The following is a 23,345-nucleotide window of genomic DNA, read 5'->3' on the forward strand; positions in this document are numbered from 1 at the left end:
TGTGTTGCTGCTGATCAGATATGGCTTGTTTGCTAACAGAAGCCAAGCAGCAAATCCTTTAGGGATTTACTCTAATATCTGCTGTGATCATCTCATTTAAAGGAAATAAACAAACAATATGTGCAAAAAAAAAAAAAAGCTACAAATCGATTGTTGTACACTGAGATGATGTGATGTTGGCCCTGCGGGACTAAAGACTCTCTGGTTAACAGATACAGTATGAAACGTCTCAGAGGAACGATAAACATGTCAGGATCAAAGTGATGACAAGAACGGAAGAGGGTTTTTTGAGCTTCAGTAGGAAATTGCCTGTGTGTGAAAACACACAAGCTGTAATTCTGTCCATAAACAACCAGAGTTCATTCCTTAACGTCCAGTTTTAGAAGGTCAGAATGAAAAAGAGCAGCCTGGACTTTCTTGTGGGCATCATTCACATATAATCGCACAATGTGTCCGTCCTGAATGTTGAAACACATTTTCAAAGGGTCCCTCTCTGTTCTCTTTTCCATCAATTCACGGTTCTAAGTAATGGTTTGATGTAAATTAAAGATTCCCTAAATTAAAATATGTTGTATTAGGCAGGATAAAACATAAATAAAGTACAATATGGCTTAGCATATTGGAACAAGTGCCTTAAAAGAAGTTTCCTTAGTAGGGCGTAAGGGTGTGCTGGGGTCTGCTAGGGTGTGCTAGGGTGTGTTAGGGTGTGCTAGGGTGTGCTGGGGTCTGCTAGGGTGTGCTAGGGTGTGCTGGGGTCTGCTAGGGTGTGCTAGGGTGTGCTGGGGTCTGCTAGAGTGTGCTAGGGTGTGCTGGGGTCTGCTAGGGTGTGCTAGGGTGTGCTAGGGTGTGCTGGGGTCTGCTAGGGTGTGCTAGGGTGTGCTGGGGTCTGCTAGGGTGTGCTAGGGTGTGCTGGGGTCTGCTAGGGTGTGCTAGGGTGTGCTGGGGTCTGCTAGAGTGTGCTAGGGTATGCTGGGGTCTGCTAGGGTGTGCTAGGGTGTGCTAGGGTGTGCTGGGGTCTGCTAGGGTGGGCTAGGGTGTGCCTGGTACATTGTCTTTTTTAAAAAATGATACAGATCAGACTTGGAGATAATGGTTCCATATGGCTCCATAATTGGATATAATGGTTCCATAAGTTAGACGAATGGGCGGAAGAAAATCATCAATTTGGACATAATGGTGATGTAATGAGATTAGGAGATAACAAAAAGGGGTGGGGTGACACCACCCCATCCTTACTGAGGGTGTAAATTATATGTACAAACCCTGTATCTGTGTGAGTTGTCCGAAGGCCTTTGGGAAGCATTCTCCATGCTCAAGAAGAATAAATGACCTGCACTTCTGAAATCCAAAGAGTCTTCTCACATTTTTTAGTTTGTTTGATTGTTTTATTTTCCTTCAACAAATCGTTAAATTGGTCTTATTTTACCAACCATAAATAATACCTAGGCTTAGTAGTCAAACAAGTGTAAAGCGACGTCAGGTTCTAGTGGCATCTAGCTAACTGTACTGGCATGAAACGGAAGCCTGAGCATGACCCAAAGTGCCATCAAGCCGTTTCAGACCACATGGAGTGTTCCTCCAGAAAACCCTGCCTCCTGTTTGGGTCCTCAGGCTTCTTAATGACTATTTCATGACTCCTCTGATCATATCCATCCATCTTGTTGCTGGTCATACTCTTCCTCTTTTACCTGCTTCACTCTTCCTCATCCAACACAAGAGCTTTGGTTTTGTTGTTTGGGCTTTAAGTGAGAGGTGAGGCTTGAATTGGTCAAGAATCCATTGGTTTGTTTTCCTTGCCACCCAAGGTTCTCTCAAAAGTCTTCAACACCAAAGTTGAAAGGCATGGACGCTTTTCCTGTCCAGCTTTTACATCCATGAAAAACCACAGAGAAGACCACAGCCTGGACAGTTCTGATCTTTGACTATAGAGACACATCATCACATTTGAAGATCTTTTCAAGCTTTTTCGTGTTTGTTCTGCTGAGTGCCAATCTGTATCGTATTTCTTTACTGTTTGATTCTTTGTTCATAATAATTGATCCCATCAGGCAAAAGCTGTCGTCTGTCTCTACATCCCCACCATTAACGGTACAGTTCTTCATCTTGTCTGTTGTTGAAACCTTTGTTTTTTTCATGTTGAGCTGCTTCATCTTGTTACTCTGTTCTTTATTGCTCTGGGGTGCACAAACTTGCTTGTGCATCAAATTCTGTTTCTATATCTGAGTCTGTATCTTTGTGATGATCCAGCTCATAAATCCATTTCAAACCCTTCCTGAATCCGTAGAGCCGCCCTTTCCATTCCATCTCATCATGAGATCATGATATGAGACTCACATACAGAGTTATGAGCCTATGAAGAGGGGCTGAGATACACATCTGCCTCTCACCGTGTGGAGCTGGTGGATTCGTGTGTCCATCTACAGTAAAACTGACCAACGGACACTCAGATCACCACTAAGGACTGACTGTCATGCCAGACACCCTTCATTCTTCATTCAGTCCACATCGGAGACTCGTGTGAAACGGCGTCAGAGAGTTTACAGCTGCTGAAGCGGGTTTGGAAAGTAGTGAAGAAGATAACGGAGCATTTAGATATGAAACATATGAGGATCATATTACATGAAGAGGCTTTAGAGGAGAGTTTAAGAGGTTATGAACAAATTGGGAGAATGATCTCAGACCACAGAGGGTTAACTTTCCATATAAGGGCCTTCAGATCGCCCTGATCTTCCACTGAGTTTTGTATCATCTGCATATCAAAGTTTATTAATGCTTATCTCACGAATCCTGAATCCTCGACCATCTACTTCCAGTCTTGCTTCTCTCATCACATGTTCTACATACAGGTTGAACAAGTACGGGGACACTGGGCAGCCTTGTCAAGGTTGGTGTTTCTTATAAAGTGACTGGTGAGTGGAAGCACAAGGTAGGCGTTTCTAATAAAGTGGCCAGTGAGTGGAAGTACAAGGTGGGTGTTTCTAATAAAGTGGCCAGTGAGTGGAAGCACAAGGTGGGTGTTTCTAATAAATTTTCTAATAAACGGCAGACAAACCTTCTAATACAGAATGTAAACTTAATACGTATTTATTTGCATATCCAGCTATGTTGGTATATTATTTTGTTTCAATAACATAGTAAAATGACAATAATACATCAAAGTCTAGGGTTAAGCTCCAGCACATGCAAAGGTCAGTCTAGCCTTGCTTTTCTGGTCACACTGGAATTTTATTCTTCTGCTTTCTTTGGTCTTTTGCCCGGGTCACTCCTGCTGTGAGGGCAGATGGATGTGCAGGGCAGATGGCGGAAAACAAGTTCAGCCTGGATTCATCTGTAGCCCAGCAGCACATCCACTCAGCCATGGTCATTCAGAAATCACCCTGTGGAGCTGCCACTAGATCCGTTACTCGGGAGGGGCACCAGCACTTTGTCAGCGTGAAATCACAGACAGCATGCCTCAGAATCACAACTCACTCATTGGGATCTGTGTGTGCATTTAACACACAAGAATGCAAACACTAAAGCCGACAATACACTTCAAACAACAAAGACCTGAATAGAATCAAAACACAGCAGAACACGCTGTTCTTCACTCCACACAGAAAAGCTCATACCTTAATCGAGGCAGCCGATAACCAGTGCACTCAGAGCTTAGTTTCACTTTGGTTTTTGCTGCTTTGCTCCATCACCAACTCCATCACCAACTCAAATTCCAACCCCAACTTCAACTCCAGCTCCAACCCCAACTCAAATTCCAACCCCAACTTCAACTCCAGCTTCAACCCCAACTCCGACTCCATCACCAACTCAAATTCCAACCCCAACTTCAACTCCAGCTCCATCAATAATTCTAACTCCAGCTCCATCAATAATTCTAACTCCAGCTCCATCAATAATTCTAACTCCAGCCCCATCTATAATTCTAACTCCAACTCCATCTATTATTCTAACTCCAACTCCAGCTCCATCAATAATTCTAACTCCAGCTCCATCAATAATTCTAACTCCAACTCCATCTATAATTCCATCTCCAGCTCCATCTCCATCTATAATTCCATCTCCAACTGCAGCTACATCTCTAATTCTAACTCCAGCTCCAACTCCATCTATAGTTCCATCTATAATTCCAGCTCCAGCTCCAACTCCCCAAACCATCAATAAAAACTGCTCTGGGCCGTGTCTGTCTGCACTATTAAAACTATGCACTTCTCAATGAACCTGCATTGCTTCCACACTTTTAAAAAAGATGGTTCTTCAAGGGTTCTTTAGTAAAAACAACACCACACACCTTTGAGATTAACTAGAATGGAGATTGTCAGCCAGGTCCTGTCGTCCAACATCAGTGTCTGACATCACAAATGCTCTTCTGGATGAACGGACACAAATTCCACAGACTCTCTCCAAAATCTGTAGAAAGCTCCATATTAATGCCTATCCTGTATGTGTAATGTGTAGATGTCCCAATACTTTGGTCCATATAGTGTATGTTCGATGCAACTCACCGTATGCAACTGGCTACCTGAATATTTCATTCAGATGATGTTCTGCACCTGCTACACTGTCCAGAACCGTCCTGCATCATTAATGAAGATTTCTGAAGTCCACAGCAGACCCCTTCAATTAAACCTGCTGCATGATTTCGCTTAGCTCACCCATTTCACCCACTTTCTCTTTCTTTTCTGCTGCCTTCTCTGGATTTTTGAGATCATTGCTGAAGCGTGTGAGCCTGATCATTTTTAAGTGGATGGGATTAGATAAATCACGTAGCGCAGGGCCTTTGAGATGTTGTGCCTCTTAATGAGAGCCAATCACGCCTTTTTTGGGGGGTTTTTGAGTCTGAAGCTGAAAGCCTGGCGGTCTCAGTCTCCCTGACGTCTCTCTAATCTTCTGCTGGAATTGTTCACAGTGGGTGATCTTTGAGTATGGAAATGAGTGTCAAAATGAGTGTGGAAAACAACTCTCCATAAGCGCTCCAGGGGAGGAGGAGTGACAGACCATGAGGTGTGAAAGGAGCGATGGAGCTAAGAGGAAAGTTAAGAGTAAATCTCTCCTCCTTGGGCTGTTTGGAGAGATTTCTGCCCCCACAGTACAGACAACCCCATCTTCACCCTCCTCATTTACCCCACACAGATCCGCTCTCCACTCTTAAAGTGGAATTTCACTGATTTCTCAAAACCTCTGCATAGCTCAGTGTGTGAGATGTAAACAGAGAGATTCAGAGGGTTTGGTGTGAAATGGTTCAGACGTCTTTACAGTGGTGGTGATGGGAACCAGGCATCGCCATGACTACAACACAGATATAGACACTTTATTTACCATCCAGAACCACCAGAGAACCTACATGCATCATGGTTTTGGTTCAATATAGCACCAAAAAGGGTTCTGCTACTGTTACAAGCTTGACATCATAGCAGATATAGAACCATGTTCATAAATGATCTATATAGAACCATCTACAGCAAATTCTCCATCAAGCTGAAGAACCATTTCACCATGCAAACCCTTTAAGCAGGCAAAGGGTTCTCTGAGTGTGTATGATTCTATATAAAGGCATCAGAATTTTGGCACTGACTACACTGTAAGAAATAGAGGTTCTGTGAAGGTACATTATTCCTTTATGAAGGTCCAAACAATGTAAACATACCCTCGAAGGTAAAACAGTAGATTTAAGGTCCAACTGTGAACCTTAAACACGTTTAAATACCTTGCACCTTTTCATAACTGAATGTTTTAAAACAGAGCAGTAGAGTAAAAGCCTGGAGGCGAGGCGAGGCGGGGTGTGTGGAGTCAGTCCAGCTCAGAACAGATAATTTCAGTGGATTATGGTTCAGTTATGTTCCCTGACTAAAGGTACTGAGACGGAGCCTTGAGGGTCCCACCCCAATGGTGAGAGGGGCACTGCCCCAGAGACAGTTTAATACCTTTCTTCTGAGAGTGTAAGGACTTATTAAAGACTTTAGACACTAACGTGTGTGTAATCACTGCAGCCCAGTCCTGGTAATTAACATTTAAGCAGCAATCAGTGACCATTAGCTTTCATTTCTAGATCAAAACATCTTTGAACGTATCAGACGAGCGACTAACAAGACACGGGTGAATACAATGATAAGGGAGTCCCCAAACAGAATCCCATGAGGCTACATTCAGCAACAGAAACATGGTCTTGAGCCAAGCTGCACTATGAATGAAGGTTCTGTAATGGAAACTCTCTTTAGTTTACTGCCTCTTTCAAAGCCAAACTGTAGATATTTTATTTATTCAAATCTATACAAACTGACAGCTTCTTCCTGAAGAGCTGTACGCCGCCAGGCTATTTAGAATAAGTAAGTAAATGGCAATTAGGTGCAAAGCACAGCACGCTGGAGAAAGTAATGATGAACAGGTCAAAGCGGGAGAGGAGGTGGAGGGTTTCTGGGCTTTACGGTACACAGGGCTAATACTGACTGCTAACCGAGCACGGAGAATAAGAGCGGCAGGAAAAGCCCAGAGGCAGTACTGAAACATTTATTAGCACAAATGGTGGGAGCCGCGGTGAACATAAGACAACATAACATACACAGGGTCTCATTATGTTCACCCACACAACCGAATCGGGAAGCCTCTCACGTTTATCTGACATGACTGACCGCAGGAGTGAACCGAGTGTGCACTTTTTCCCCCTGTGAGTTCACGTACCTCACCACTCAGTGTGCATCTGTTTCACCTGGGAGAGTCTGTTTATTTTACATAGTGCACGTTTATCTCTGTTTAACCCTCTGAGTTTGTTATTTGTGAGTGTTTTTATCTCATTTATGAGCAATGTGCAAAACATAAGAGGGCCTGGGGGGTCTGGGACCCTCTAATTAACTCAAAACCAAAATTCTGAGGGGGGAAAATAAACTCAGCATGCCGTTATACTGACAGTTATTATTAAAATATTTGCCCAAATCCAGAGTCTGTGAAGCTCGTGGTTTATCTTCTTCACCAACAATCAGCTTCTGTCTTTGGTGTTTGTAACTAACCAGAGCTGTAGCGCTGCTCTGCCTCTGCATGGCGCTGTAGCAGACCGGCTCACCCAGTTGGTCCATCATAGTCTAGAAACCGTAACTGTGACCGAATTCCTCTGAGAAACTTTCGAATGAGCTGCAGCAGATCTGAAAACCTGAAAACTCGCCCAGTTCCCCGAGAGTTTGGAGTGAAGAGCGACTGTTCCTCAATCCTCACACTGAAGACCGAAGAGGAGATGAGGAAGATCTCAGTTAATGTGAGGAAGAGTGCAGATTTTATAGAAGAACGATGGATAAATCAAACATACTGTTACAATTAAAGCATCAGTGCCGCTATGATGAGTGAAATAGCATCCAGACAACATGGGACCCCCGAATACCAGGGGGTGTTTCACTTACTGCTTATGAGTGTTTGTTCCTCACCTGTGAGTGTGTATATCTCACCTTTGAGCATGTGGTCTCATCTTATTATGATGTTGTTATAGTGAGTATCTCACCTGAGGTGTGTATCTCACCTGTGATCATGTGCATCTCATGTTATTATGACATTATTATAGTGTGTGTATCTCACCTGTGATCATGTGCATCTCATGTTATTATGACATTATTATAGTGTGTGTATCTCACCTGTGATCATGTGCATCTCATGTTATTATGACATTATTATAGTGTGTGTATCTTACCTGTGAGCATATGTTGCTTACTATAAATGCCCGTCAGTGAGCGTCTCTCTTTCCTGTCTATGGGCGTTTATCTCACCCATCAGTGAGCATCTCTCTTTCCTGTCTATGGGCGTTTATCTCACCCATCAGTGAGCGTCTCTCTTTCCTGTCTATGGGCGTTTATCTCACCCATCAGTGAGCGTCTCTCTTTCCTGCCTATGGGCGTTTATCTCACCCGTCAGTGAGCGTCTCTCTTTCCTGTCTATGGGCGTTTATCTCACCCGTCAGTGAGCGTCTCTCTTTCCTGTCTATGGGCGTTTATCTCACCCGTCAGTGAGCGTCTCTCTTTCCTGTCTATGGGCGTTTATCTCACCCATCAGTGAGCATCTCTCTTTCCTGTCTATGGGCGTTTATCTCACCCATCAGTGAGCGTCTCTCTTTCCTGTCTATGGGCGTTTATCTCACCCATCAGTGAGCGTCTCTCTTTCCTGTCTATGGGCGTTTATCTCACCCATCAGTGAGCGTCTCTCTTTCCTGTCTATGGGCGTTTATCTCACCCATCAGTGAGCGTCTCTCTTTCCTGTCTATGGGCGTTTATCTCACCCGTCAGTGAGCGTCTCTCTTTCCTGTCTATGGGCGTTTATCTCACTCGTCAGTGAGCGTCTCTCTTTCCTGTCTATGGCCGTTTATCTCACCCGTCAGTGAGCGTCTCTCTTTCCTGTCTATGGGCGTTTATCTCACCCGTCAGTGAGCGTCTCTCTTTCCTGTCTATGGGCGTTTATCTCACCCGTCAGTGAGCGTCTCTCTTTCCTGTCTATGGGCGTTTATCTCACCCGTCAGTGAGCGTCTCTCTTTCCTGTCTATGGCCGTTTATCTCACCCGTCAGTGAGCGTCTCTCTTTCCTGTCTATGGCCGTTTATCTCACTCGTCAGTGAGCGTCTCTCTTTCCTGTCTATGGGCGTTTATCTCACCTGTCAGTGAGCGTCTCTCTTTCATGTCTATGGGCGTTTATCTCACCTGTCAGTGAGCGTCTCTCTTTCCTGTCTATGGGCGTTTATCTCACCCGTCAGTGAGCGTCTCTCTTTCCTGCCTATGGGCGTTTATCTCACCCGTCAGTGAGCGTCTCTCTTTCCTGTCTATGGGCGTTTATCTCACCTGTCAGTGAGCGTCTCTCTTTCCTGTCTATGGCCGTTTATCTCACCCGTCAGTGAGCGTCTCTCTTTCCTGTCTATGGGCGTTTATCTCACCCGTCAGTGAGCGTCTCTCTTTCCTGTCTATGGGCGTTTATCTCACCCGTCAGTGAGCGTCTCTCTTTCCTGTCTATGGGCGTTTATCTCACCCGTCAGTGAGCGTCTCTCTTTCCTGTCTATGGGCGTTTATCTCACCCGTCAGTGAGCGTCTCTCTTTCCTGTCTATGGGCGTTTATCTCACCCGTCAGTGAGCGTCTCTCTTTCCTGTCTATGGGCGTTTATCTCACCCGTCAGTGAGCGTCTCTCTTTCCTGTCTATGGGCGTTTATCTCACCCATCAGTGAGCGTCTCTCTTTCCTGTCTATGGGCGTTTATCTCACCCATCAGTGAGCGTCTCTCTTTCCTGTCTATGGGCGTTTATCTCACCCGTCAGTGAGCGTCTCTCCTGTCTATGGGCGTTTATCTCACCCGTCAGTGAGCGTCTCTCTTTCCTGTCTATGGCCGTTTATCTCACCCGTCAGTGAGCGTCTCTCTTTCCTGCCTATGGGCGTTTATCTCACCCGTCAGTGAGCGTCTCTCTTTCCTGTCTATGGGCGTTTATCTCACCCGTCAGTGAGCGTCTCTCTTTCCTGCCTATGGGCGTTTATCTCACCCGTCAGTGAGCGTCTCTCTTTCCTGCCTATGGGCGTTTATCTCACCCGTCAGTGAGCGTCTCTCTTTCCTGCCTATGGGCGTTTATCTCACCCGTCAGTGAGCGTCTCTCTTTCCTGCCTATGGGCGTTTATCTCACCCGTCAGTGAGCGTCTCTCTTTCCTGCCTATGGGCGTTTATCTCACCCGTCAGTGAGCGTCTCTCTTTCCTGCCTATGGGCGTTTATCTCACCCGTCAGTGAGCGTCTCTCTTTCCTGCCTATGGGCGTTTATCTCACCCGTCAGTGAGCGTCTCTCTTTCCTGCCTATGGGCGTTTATCTCACCCGTCAGTGAGCGTCTCTCTTTCCTGCCTATGGGCGTTTATCTCACCTGTTAGTGCTCGTTTTCGGCTGCGTTTGCTGCTGCACCCTGAGCACTCAGTGAACTTGCTCCACGGGCTAAAGGTGCAGTCATCTTTGCAGGACACCCAGCAGCTCCTGACTCGTGGGGGCATCGGTCCCGCCCAGCGAATACACTCTGAAACTGACACCAGCTCCTCGTTCTCATCCACACAGCTCAGACCTGAGAACACAACATTTTGGATGATGTTAACTTTCAGCTAAATGTAGAATATTTTAGCCTCAATGATGCAGTGCTGAAACCCACCTCCTGTACCGCCCCCCCTTGGTCAGTGGGCTACTGAGACTTAATTACATACCATGTATATACTGCCTGCCACCAAGAAGGATACATTCTAATACATACAAGAAGGAGGTCAATTACAATATAGAGACATAAAAGTTACAGAGTTTACACAACAGTTCATGGATTTTATAGCATTTTGCCACTGGAGGGATGTGAATGTGAGCTAAGCTGAAATTTCTTTGTCTTTAAAACTTACAAATGAATTAAATTAGGTGGAAAACCCAAATGAAATTCCAAAATAGTGCCATGTAACGTCACTGGTGGACGACAGTGAAGATAGCAGATAACAGTCTACTTTACTTAAATGACGTCCGTTCTGTTCGAGCATCCCATTTTATGGGTCAGCGCTTTTCTATGGAGATTATAGAAGCTATGCACAATAGAGCACCTGTGTCAGCAGTGGGTGCACCTTAAAGAGGAGTGCCGTTTCCACCTAGTTCACAAAATCCCAGCTTAACTCAGTGTGTAACATGTAATCAGAGAGATCCAGAGGGTTTGGTGTGAAACGGCTCAGACGTCTTTACAGTGGTGGTGATGGGAACCAGGCGTCGTCATGACTTACACACAGATATAGACACTTTATTTACCATCCAGAACCTCCAGAGAACCTACACGAGTCTTCTGAGCTTATATGGAATGCTGAACAGTGCAAAAACTGGAATAATGAGTTTTCTTTGGGGACTATTTTGCCTCACAGCGCCCTGCATGTATCCCTCCACCATGAATGGTGTCTCAAACACCAGGCAGTGAATTCATAAGCATTTCCTTGAATAACCTTCTGTGAGGGACTCAACTCTTCAGACGTCCCTGAACAGAGTACTAAACCGCTATGAAAGACGATGTATATATCTCAGCCTTTTAATTATGAGGAAATTCCAAATTTGCTGAGCTCCCAAGTTCAGGCAGAGCAGCTTTTCTTACAGCTTGGAACGAGATCCGACAGTGTCGCTCTCGTTTGTTACAGTTTCTAAGAATACTTGTCTAAACGAGGCTGGCGGTCTAATAGAGATGTTGTTGGAGAATCAGAGATGCACCTGCCAGTTGCAGATATTCGAGGTGAGAGCTTTAGAGACTCTATTTCTGCGCTTGTGTAAACCCTCGTCTGCTGGAACGCACGTCAGCTTCATAAACGGACAGACGGTGTCTTGAACTTCCCGAACATTACATCACTGCTCCGGAGCGATAAATAGGATATAAACGGCTGGAACTGATGTTGACAGACACAAAGGCCGTGGAGAATAAGCGCCGCTGCGTTTTCTCTTTTTTGTTTCTTTCCCTCCTCTCCCTTTTGTTCCTCCTGCCGAGCGCAGCTCTCAGATCCTCTTTAGCTTTCCTAAACATCTCCGCCGCTGAAGGATGGAAAATTATACGCTTGGCAAACGCGGAGCCACCTGTTACCTTTTCAGAGAAATGCAGTTAAGCCTCCCACCGGTGAGTTGCGTTCCCCGAAGACGGAAGGAATCCTCACAGTGACTCGCTCACTTATTCACTCGCTCACCTACTCAGATATTCACTCGCTCACCTCCTCATTTCATCAATTTGCTTATTGTCGTATTCACTCATTCACTCAGCTGATTATTCATGCTCTCACTCACTCATTGACTTGCTTGCTCACTTCTGCACTCACTCTTACTCACCGAGTCACTCAATCGTTCATTCACTCATTCACTGACTCATTTGCTCACTCTTTCACTTATTCCCTTACTCATTCCCTCATTTACATGCTTGCTCACTTACTGATTCACTCACTCATTTATTCACTCAGTCACTGGCTCACCCGCTCACACAATTACTCATTTTTACTCACAATTACTTTACTCTATCTTTCCCTTATTTGCTCACTCACTCATTTCCTCTTTTACTTATTTGCTCACTTATTGATTCATTCACTCATTCATTTATTCATTCTCTTACTCACTCCTATCATAATGTACTTGCTTGCATCAAAGTACACTTGCTGATTCATTCACTCATTCACTCACTCATTCGCTGACTCATTCACTAATTCATTCATTCATTTATTCACTTGTAATATTTGTTCTCTTTCACTCACTCACTCCTTTACTAATTTCACTTATTTACTCGCACACACATTTGCTTGCCTGCTCACTAACTCGCATACTCACTCACTCATTCGTTCACTCATTCACTCGATCACTGACTCACGAGCTAATTCATTCGCTCATTTATTCACTCGCTGTCGTATTCATTCTCTCTTTCACTCACATATTTACTCAACTCATTCATTCATTCATTCATTCTTTTCTCAATAATCTGAGTGAACTTTCCTCATAGACAGTCACTCTCTTGCTCACTTATTCATTTGCCACTCACTCATTCACTTGATTGCTCCTCCGTTCACTCTTTCACTCATTCATTCAGATTTTGGTTTTAGCACAGCACCCTAAGCAGGGATTTCTCAGCAGCATCACACCAAACTGGACAGTGTGGCATCATGAAGGACAACCATGTCAATTATTTACAATTCCTGCAATGATGTAACCACAGCGGTTCAGAGTGATTTGGTGTGAAACTCTCTGTTCTAGATAAACTTACCGGGTCAGAACCATTCACAGTGGTGGTGATGGGAACCAGACGTCCCTCTAAAAGCTCCTCACAGTGGTGGTGATGGGAACCAGACGTCCCTCTAAAAGCTCCTACAGAAAGTTCCTACATGAACTGGTTCTGAATTCACTGCCTGATGACTGAGACGCTGTTTTATGAGAGTTTAGAGAACTTCAACTCCATTCATGGTGGAGGGAGACATGCAGGGCGCTGTGCGGCAAAATAGTCCCCAAAGAAAACTCAGTATTCCAGATTTTCCACTGTTTTCCATCATCAGCATTCCATATAAGCTCAGAAGACTCGTGTAGGTTCTCTGTTGGTTCTGGATGGTCAATAAAACGTCTATATCTGTGTTGTAGTCATGGCGATGCCTGGATCCCATCACCACCACTTTAAAGACGTCTGAACCATTTCACACATGTTTACACCTCACACAGTGGGTTTTACTGAAATTTGGAAAAATAATCTGTGGATTTCCCATTTGAAAGTGCTTTCCCAGCAGCAGCATTAGCTTCTGAGTGTTGTATTTGGAGTATGAGACAGTTTACACATAAAAAAATGATACAATGATGCAAAACACTCCAGATGCACTTCAGATAATATGCGCACATTTTATTTGTCGAGATTATTCCTCATAAAAATGCATTCTGGTGTAAATGATTAAAATTTTATGAGCTCTGTTAATGTTACCCTTTGACGGCACAGCTGTTGTTTTTGGAAAGATGTGAAAGAAGCGAGATCCCACTAACAGTAAGAAAGGAAATAAAGACACTGGGGGAGCTGCTCTTTGAGCTTAATTACATACAAAGTGATTACACAGGGACTATTGAACATATGACTAATAACAGAGCGCTCAGAGCTACACAAAGGCAATTAAAGACATGCCTCATATCTGCTCTCAACTATCCAGCACAGCTACAGACGCTACCTGCTGAATAACAATGCAGTCTTATCCAGGCCAGAGAACTCACAGAGGGGAGAACTGCCACTCTAACGACTTCTGGGCTTCCCAGATGCTAGGGGGCGCTCCCAAGGAAGTTTAGAGTTTCATACTTTATACATTTAAAATAATACAATGTCCTGAAAACTGACCAGCATGAATGATTTTAACACCACTGCTATATTTAAGTGCTTTAAAACTTGAGTTAAAGGAGCTCTCAGTAGCATAAATGTTAACCAATCAGCTCTCAGTAGCATAAATGTTAACCAATCAGCTCTCAGTAGCAGTAACACTAACCAATCAGCTCTCAGTAGCAGTAACTCTAACCAATCAGCTCTCAGTAGCAGCAACTCTAACCAATCAGCTCTCAGTAGCAGTAACACTAACCAATCAGCTCTCAGTAGCAGTAACTCTAACCAATCAGCTCTCAGTAGCAGCAACTCTAACCAATCAGCTCTCAGTAGCAGTAACTCTAACCAATCAGCTCTCAGTAGCAGTAACTCTAACCAATCAACTCTCAGTAGCAGTAACACTAACCAATCAGCTCTCAGTAGCAGTAACACTAACCAATCAGCTCTCAGTAGCAGTAACACTAACCAATCAGCTCTCAGTAGCAGTAACACTAACCAATCAGCTCTCAGTAGCAGTAACATAACCTGGCTCTGCTACTACGTCTACTGCCAAACACGAGGAAGCATGCATACAGTATAAAACATCAGCCTCAGTTCAGAGTCATAGTTCAGGACTGTGTAAAAGTCAAAGATCATTTCAGTCAAAACTGTCATGTTATTGATTTTCAGAAGATGTTTCTAACAAGATAATGCAGTTGCATAACGAAGGAGAAAATCAAAGTAAAGCAAGTTGGGAAAAAGCCAATACTTTCCAAAACTGGAGTTCAAAAACTGATTAAAAGCTCCAGAGAAAATGTGGCTCCTAACAACCACCTGGGAGACCTGCTGGACCCCAAAACTGCCCCCATCAGATAAACAGCGCTGAAAGCTTTGATCTCTGAGAGAGAGGAGAAGATCAAGCTGCTTCAGATCTGAAAACATCCACAGGTGTTTCTGTCCATCCTTCCACTGTGAGAAGACCACTCAGCGCTGTGGGTCTGAAAGGATGTGTAGCCGATCAAAAAGAACCTCACTGAGAAAAGGAGACGGACACATCAAACAAAGCTGAACCTGGACTGACCGCCCCAGAGTCCAGACCTCAGCACCACTGAATGGGTTTGATTAGTTCAGAAAATCAACCAGCTTCTCAGACGGAGCTTTGGAGGCGTGTCTGCAGGTTCTTTGAGGAAAAATGTCCAATTATGTATAATATTAGTTGCTTTTATCCAATTTTCTGATGAATATTTTTTTTTCCTGAGACGGAGAAATGAATAACTTGCACAGAATGGATGTCTTGACTGGAAAATGGGACTAAATGAAGGGTGGTCTTTTACTCTTGCTTGGTATTTTCATTATTAAGGCTGTCGAAGTTACTAAATAATAAATGCCACCAATTTTTTTAAAGAGCTTTAATCCATTTTCCCAGTTCAGCCCTTCATCAAAAGGCACGGTGTCGCCCTGATAGAATCCCTGACTGCAGCGCTGTCGTTAAATACGGAATGATCAGCACCCTCGGAAGACTACGCTGGACACTTTTCTGGAATTTGTGGAAGGGCTTCTGACCTTGGCATTGCACCATGAGGGTCACTTGGGGTCTTCTTTATGATGCAGCACTCTGGCCCCTCTTTTGTAAAAGCATGTCAACATAAAAATGAGTTGTTTTTTTTTGTTGTGCTGCCTGACATTTCAAGAAGTAAGAACTTGTAGACCAATGTTTTTCAGTGAGATTAGCACTTTTAAAGTTGCCTTATTTTACAACATGGGTTTATTTTAATGTTTTTAATTGTAAAATCATGCCAAACGAACTAAATGAGCTTTTTTTTGATCCCTTAATCAACATTTAAGGTTGGACAGATATTTGTACACTTTTGGAGTCAAAAAGAAACTAAAATGAATTTAATTTGGTGCAGCGAAAATTGTTTAACATTAAAGACTTATTGTTGAATAACAAATAAATTAATATATGTAATATATTTATTAAATGTTTTTGGGAAAAAAATTAACAGACACAAAAATGCACATCTTGTCGATGACCCATATATATATACACTTGACATTGTAACAACAGCAGAACCCTTTTTGGGTCTATATAGAAACCTTTCCAAACAGGTTCTATATAGAACGTCTACAGCACTCTGTAAACTGTAATCTGGAGAATGATGTAACCATAGAAGAACAATCTTTTTTAAGTGTGTGTATATTTTTCGCTGCTGTCGGAACAAAACCTCACTTTACAGGAGCAGGAAAAAACTTACTTTACTTTTAATGTAAGCCAATGGAACCAGAATTCCCCCTCCAAGTAATTCTGGCCTTGTTTTGGTCCATTCATCATGACGTTTGCACACAGTTTATTTGTTTATTTGTGATACTGTTTTGATCCCACAACCGGGGAAATTCCATCTCCGCATTTAACCCATCCCTGCAGTGAAACACCACATACACACTAGTGAACACACACTAGTGAACACACACACACTAGGGGGCAGTGAGCACACTTGCCCGGAGCGGTGGGCAGCCCTATCCACGGCGCCCGGGGAGCAGTTGGGGGTTAGGTGTCTTGCTCAAGGACACCTCAGTCATGTGCTGTCGGCGCTGGGGATTGAACCGGCGACCTTCCGGTCACAGGGCCAGATCCCTAACCTCCAGCCCACGACTGCCCCAGAGGGGAAAAGGTATTTTCAAATTAGGCCATAAACTGAAAAATGGACATATACAGCCGTGGGTTGGAACATGCAGGCGCTGTTGCTCTCACCAGACGTCAGGGATGAAATTAAAATTCATACCAAACGCCAAATATGATTAAAATCACAGCCAGTAGCACTGTATCTTAATGAGCCCTAAAAGACAGCAACCGAATAAATATCTATCAGTTTGGTAATGACGAATAATAACTGATAATTGATAATTATGTCATTGCTGCATTGAGTGTCAAAATCAATAGTTTCCAAAACGATAACTTTACAGAATTAAAGACATTATTCAAAGTAATTCCAAATAATTTTGGCCCTTTCTTGGTCCACTCATCATAAAGTTTGCACACAGTGCAAAGAGCGAAAGGTTTTTTTCAAATTATGCCAAAGATTGAAAAATGCATGTCGCTGTTGTCGGAAGAAAACCTCGTATCTCCAAAACGGTGACTTTACAGGAGAAGGAAAAAACATACCTTACTTTCAATGTAAGTCAATGGAACCAGATTTTTTTCCAAGTCATTTCGGGTTGTTTCTTTTGATCAATTCATTATGAAATTTACACACAACGTACAGAACAAGCAGCACTTTCATTTATATGAAAAACTGAAAAACGACAAAAACGGATACAAAGTTTTATTCGGACAGCAGCAACAGATACAGGCATAGGTTGGAACATCCAGTGACTGTTGCTCTCACCAGACATCAGGGATGAAACTGAATTTCAAATCATATTAAAATATCTCCAACTTACAAACAATGATGTGGTCTGAATGGAAAGTTTAGAATCTACATTTTCCACACAGTTTCTCCACTTGTCTCAGTGACCTATGAGTCAGAAATAATTAAACGGAACGCAGGGAGAGGCGTTCCAGGGTGTAAACACTGTGGGAGGGGATATAATTACTCCCGTGTAATGAATACTGAATTATTTTGAGTAAATGTAACTAATGAAAGCGTCTCCCAGCAGCACTGACAGACCAGAAGAGACGAAGGCACTGAAAGAGGAGGATGAAGGCTAAGCTGGTGTCCCTAAACTGTTAAAATTGAAGCTTCTGTCCATCCCACGGCAGCAGAAACAGAGCGGAAGCCGAGAGGCTGACCTCCCACCTGCTTTATTGTTCAATATGAAGGATCCTGAGTCCTCGTTAAAGCCGCAGAGTTTTTGGTGCATTTCTGTTGAATCTCTAAATCTACATGACTAAACCTAAAGCACTGTTTACCAAATATGATTAAAATCACAGTCATTAACATTTTATAATCATGAGCCCTAAAATATAGCATTGTTTTATATAGCATATAGCCCTAAAATATAGCATATAGTTCTTCTATTCTTACAAGCTTTACATTGGCACCATACAATAACTCTTAATAGAACCATCTAAAGCACACACTCCACTAATCTGAAGAACCCGTCCATGATGCAAAGAACCTTTTAATCATGCAAAGGGTTCTTTGAATGTTCATGATTCTGTACAGGACCATTTTCTTTATTAAAGAGCTCTGGAGGAACTATAGTCTTATATTGGACTGCATAGAACCTATATATAGATTTACATTCTGCGTCGACAGGCTTACATGGTTCTATATAGGTGTTTATATATGTATAAGTCTGGAACTGTTGTTGATGCATGATGCAGGTTAGATGTTATGATGTTCTGGACCTTCGCTTGAGGCAATTTTCTGTAACTGGACCTTATTAAATTTTAATTAAAGACCCCTGAGCTACAGTCTTTGTTTTATATATATACATAAACCAACCATATAGAACCATTTAAACTTAATGATGCAGAATGTAAATCTAATAAAAATGTAATTGATTGTGTAAATAATGTAGCCTACATCAACAACAGTTCCAGACTTCTAAAGCTAATTAAGATTCATATTATGATCAAATCAGCCCAGGAACCAGACCAACGTGGTCTATCCATCATGCATGGATCACAAAAACGGACATATTTTATACATATTATGCTCATAAATTTGAAAACTGACCGTAAATGTTGTTGAAATCTGACCGGACTGGACTTTATTTGATCTGATGTTCAGTAAATGTTGTTGAAATCTGACCGAACTGGACTTTATTTGATCTGGTGTTCAGTAAATGTTGGTGAAATCTGACCGAACTGGACTTTATTTGATCTGATGTTCAGTAAATGTTGTTGAAATCTGACCGAACTGGACTTTATTTGATCTGATGTTCAGTAAATGTTGTTGAAATCTGACCGAACTGGACTTTATTTGATCTGGTGTTCAGTAAATGTTGGTGAAATCTGACCGAACTGGACTTTATTTGATCTGATGTTCAGTAAATGTTGTTGAAATCTGACCGAACTGGACTTTATTTGATCTGATGTTCAGTAAATGTTGGTGAAATCTGACCGAACTGGACTTTATTTGATCTGATGTTCAGTAAATGTTGGTGAAATCTGACCGAACTGGACTTTATTTGATCTGATGTTCAGTAAATGTTGGTGAAATCTGACCGAACTGGACTTTATTTGACCTGATATCCAGTTTGACAGTATAAGATGCTGATATTCCCACTCGGCTACTTCAGTAAACAGTATATGGCACCGAGCCGTGATGCAGGTTAGATGTTATGATGTTCTGGACCTTCGCTTGAGGCAGTTTTCTCTAACTGGACCTTATTAAATTTTAATTAAAGACCCCTGAGCTAGAGTCTTTTTTCCCTCTCTCTCAAAACTGGTTCCACCCAATTTAGAGCACAACATAACACCTTCAGCCCCCACACAAGCAGGAACGCCACTATACCAATAATGCTATCATAGCAATGGCTGATGGGTCACTGCGCAATAGAACACAGCTTCTCGCACGTAGAGTCAATTCTGTGTTTTAAAGCACTCGGTGCTCCAAAATCAGCTTTGAACCACTGCTACCAACATCAGACTACAGCAGTCACGCTTGGTCCTGTCTTCATGGTGGCTACGCTTGGAGACACTTCCCTTCATTTTCTACACAGACATTCCACAGCGCAATATAATTAAGCACACATGGTGAGAAGATGTCCAGCGAAGCCGGAGAAGGACGATTTTGCGTGTTATTAGTTTAGCTGCTGCTTCCGGGGACTGAAATCAAATCCGACTCCTGCTCTCTGTCTTCTCTGTGGGCGTTTTGTGCTGTTATCTGGGAAAATGACCCCCCCGTGCCTTTAGAGAGGCCCTGATTTACTCACATGCCTTTAACACGTCTTATTGATTCCTATTCGACTTGTAAATTTCGCCCTGTGACCCGCTCGGCTGTGTAGGAGGAGAACACGGAGAAGGAAGATCGCAGTTAGCACATCCACAGCTTTTATTTTATCCTCCTTTTATCATCTTCAGTGCTTCTCACAACTTTTCATTGTCATAACAAAGTAAGGATTAGGACAGCAAACAAAACAACTAATTCCACAGTTCTAACCAGCAATAACAGATTCAGGCCGTGGTTTTCAGTGGTGGACTGTGACTCGGCCTCCAGCTCAGGGCACAAACGTCAAACACACCTCTATGATGATGCTGATATCTGTGAGCACACCTGTGTGGTTTCTTATGGTATGTTAGCCCTGAGATAATGAATGAATGAATGAATGAATGAATGAAGCCTTTATTGTCACATAGTCACCAAAGTAACCAGCGAAATTTTGATCAACCACATACAATATGAAAGGGGGGGGTGGCGGGGGGGGGGGGGGGGGGGGGGCAGGACAGGAAGACAGGAATAAGGAAAAATAAGGAATACATGTCTAATATTTTTGTCTCATTTATTTAATGTGTTCATATTTATCTACTGTTAGGACTTGTGTGAAAATCTGATGAAGTTTTAGGTAAAATTCATACAGAATTCTACGAAATTCTGGGGGCAGTCGTGCGCTGGAGGTTAGGGAACTTATTTTAATGCTTTTTTTATGAAAAAATCCACTGAAACGACACTAAACCAAGATAAAACCGTGATTATCGTCATTTTTATACAGAGAAAATTCTCAGATTTGTGGGTTTCTTTGGTCTCTTGTTCTCCGTCTCGCCAATTTTTCTTTCGTTTCTCATAACTCTCCGTTTGGAGTCTCTGAAAGACCTCCGTTTGGAGGGGGATGTCGCACTAACACTTGCCCCACCCCCCAAAATTGGGACACCCTACCCCTAGATGTGAGTGCGCGAAACGGAGGGCTAAGGGCTCAGTGGTAGGGGCGAGTGCTGAAAAGGGATTGGTCCCCAGAGTCTTCTAGAAAATGAGGGTCTCACTCACAGTTAAATGAGTCACGGTAAAAGAGTCTCAAACAAGAGAGAAGATGACGGGAAGGATAATTCAGCCTAAAATGGCACATGGAGGTCTGTTTATACACTAAAATAACCCGATGCAGCAGCACGACATTTTCAGACATACGCGGTTCATCGTGTCATATTCCTGCTTTAAAGGGCAAAGCTAAATCGGAGTTTCCAGCCCAAACGTCTCATTTCCAGGCCGACAAGACGACGACACCGTTTCCGAGGTTCTCTAACTCTATTTCTCTCTTTTTCTCTCCCTTTCTCTTTCACAGAGCAGGTGACAGGAGTGACATTCTGACTGGAATAGTGGGCTGTCCATTTTTAGCACAATTATTTCCCCTCTCTCTCTCTCTCTCTCTCTCTCTCTCTCTCGCCCTCGCTCGCTCTCTTCTGTGTGTAGCACTCGAGCGATCACTTTATTTCTCCCCCCGTCGTTAACATTTTATTCTTTTCTGGGCGTGTGACAGAGATCGGCTTTAATAATGCAGGCGCTTACAAAGGTGACAATGTTTGCTGACTGCTCAAAAGGACAAGCTGGGGAACTTTTTCGCCCCTTTAAAAAGAGCCTGTCAAACTTCCCGTCTGTTCACTTCAACACTCATTAACAGCACAGCTCGAGGCACAAAAGAGCCCACAGAACCCCCTCCCCACCGCTTTTCATCAGAATTAGTGCCTTACAGCAGTTTCTAATATTAGACTGGGATATAGGAGAAATCTGATTCCAACAAAATGACTTACTACAGCTTTTTATAATAGCTAAATATACCGCAGTCTGCTCTTGCTAAGCCATGACATCAGATAATGGACGGAAATGACTGGCGCTGCAGCCTCACTGCCAAAAGCATTCATAGCCAGTGTGTGAAACACCCCCTGGTATTTGGGGGTCTCCTGTTGGCTGGCTGCTCAGTCATTTGCCATAGCAACTGATGCTTCAATGGCAACAGTATGTCTGTTTTACCAGCTGTTCTTCTGTAACGTCTCTGTTCTAGTGCGGTTCTGCGCTTTTCCTCACAGTAACTGTGAGGATCTTCCTCGTCTCCTCTTCGGTCTTCAGTGTGAGGAATGAGGAGCAGTCGCTCTTCGTTCCAAACTCTCGGGAAACTGGGCGAGTTTTCAGATCTGCTGCAGCTCATTGGAAAGTTTTTCAGAGGAATCCGGTCACAGTTACGGTTTCTAGGCTATGAAGGACCAACTGGGTGAGCCGGTCTGCTACAGCGCCACCCTGAGGCAGAGCAGAGCTGCAGCTCTAGTTATTTAAGAACACCAGAAGCTGATTGTGGGTGGAGCAGATAAACAATGATGATTCTGGATTTGAGCGTCTGTTTTACCCAAAAGAACAGAATATGTTCACTTTCAAGGACCTTTTGACTTTGGTCCAAATATTTCACACCTTGCTCACAGATTATTGAGACAGGTGGAGAAATTGGGCGCAGACTTTCAATCCACACCACATTTTGTTCTTGGTTTGCTTTTGTTAGTAGAAGAGAAGAGATTTTATGATTATATGAATTTGATGAAAAGTTAATGACCCTTATTCATCAAAGCTGTGCACAAATTCCACTCAGTTTTGTTATTCATCAGTTTCATCCTTGGTGTATTTCCACAGCTGTTCAGGGTGCATGTAAATGTGTGTAATTGTTTAACAAATACCCCCCAAATAATAAGAATAAAAGTAGAAAATAACTAACACGAGTAATTTGTACACAAGGCAATCCAGTACACAAGTGGATGCACTTATTTTACATGCACACTGGTGCAAATAAACATTATTCTTCCACGGTCCATTTAAAGAGAGATTACACTGTGCTTCTGTTTCATACCACTGACTCCGCCCACAAAATAAACAATCCTGAGTGTTTATAAATGTTCAGCATGTCAAGTTTCAGTTTTCTAGTTCTTGTTTCTTGGGTTTTCTACATTTAAAGCATTTGGCAGAGGTTCTTATCCAGAGCGAAACCCCGGCAGGTGAAGGCGGTGTTAGGAGTCTTGCCCAAGGACTCTTATTGATATAGTGCAGGGTCCTTGCCCAGGTGGGGGATTGAACTCAGTCTGCAGCGCAGAAGTAGAGGTGTTATCCACTACACTATACCAACCACCTACAAGGACTCTTATTATGAAGATGGATTCCCATAGGAAATCTTTCTTAAGACTGTCTCAGAGAAACAAATCAGAACTTAATGAAGGATCTGATTTCTGAGCTGTTTTTCCTGAACCTCCTCAGGAGAAAAGAGGAGATTAACAGAGCTGTTTGAGAAAACGATGAGATCTCACACTTTTCTCATGGAGATATCACTCAGCTGAGACTGGGCCGAGACGAGTCAGACACTAAAGAGTTAAGCCACACGTGTGATCAACATTTTGATCAAAGAAATAAAAGCTGAGTTTTATTTCTTAGAACCCGAATTTCAGAAACAGGAGAAAACGGCTAAAGTCTCGCTCTGATCTCAAACCGGACTTAACCATGTCCAGGTGAAGTACCTGAGATCTAGAGGAGATCTCGTTTAGGGTATTTCTTTCCTCTGTTCTGGGTTCTCTTAGAGGAAGTAGAGATAGTCTATTGACGACGATCAAAAAGGCAAGACATTGCGAGGCTTAGAGCGAAACTATTC

General features: G+C 43.1%; 1 protein-coding gene across 1 annotated transcript in view; it reads right to left on the reverse strand.

Moving 5' to 3' along the window:
- thsd7ba (thrombospondin, type I, domain containing 7Ba) overlaps positions 1-23,345 on the reverse strand; it is a 527,193-nt gene that overhangs the window by 109,054 nt on the left and 394,794 nt on the right. The window contains exon 16 of the mRNA XM_037539668.1: positions 9,855-10,046. Within this exon, the coding sequence (XP_037395565.1) occupies positions 9,855-10,046 (192 nt within the window). The remainder of the gene's footprint in view (positions 1-9,854; positions 10,047-23,345) is intronic.

Source organism: Pygocentrus nattereri, chromosome 6 (assembly GCF_015220715.1).
Source record: "Pygocentrus nattereri isolate fPygNat1 chromosome 6, fPygNat1.pri, whole genome shotgun sequence".
Lineage (NCBI taxonomy): Eukaryota > Metazoa > Chordata > Actinopteri > Characiformes > Serrasalmidae > Pygocentrus > Pygocentrus nattereri.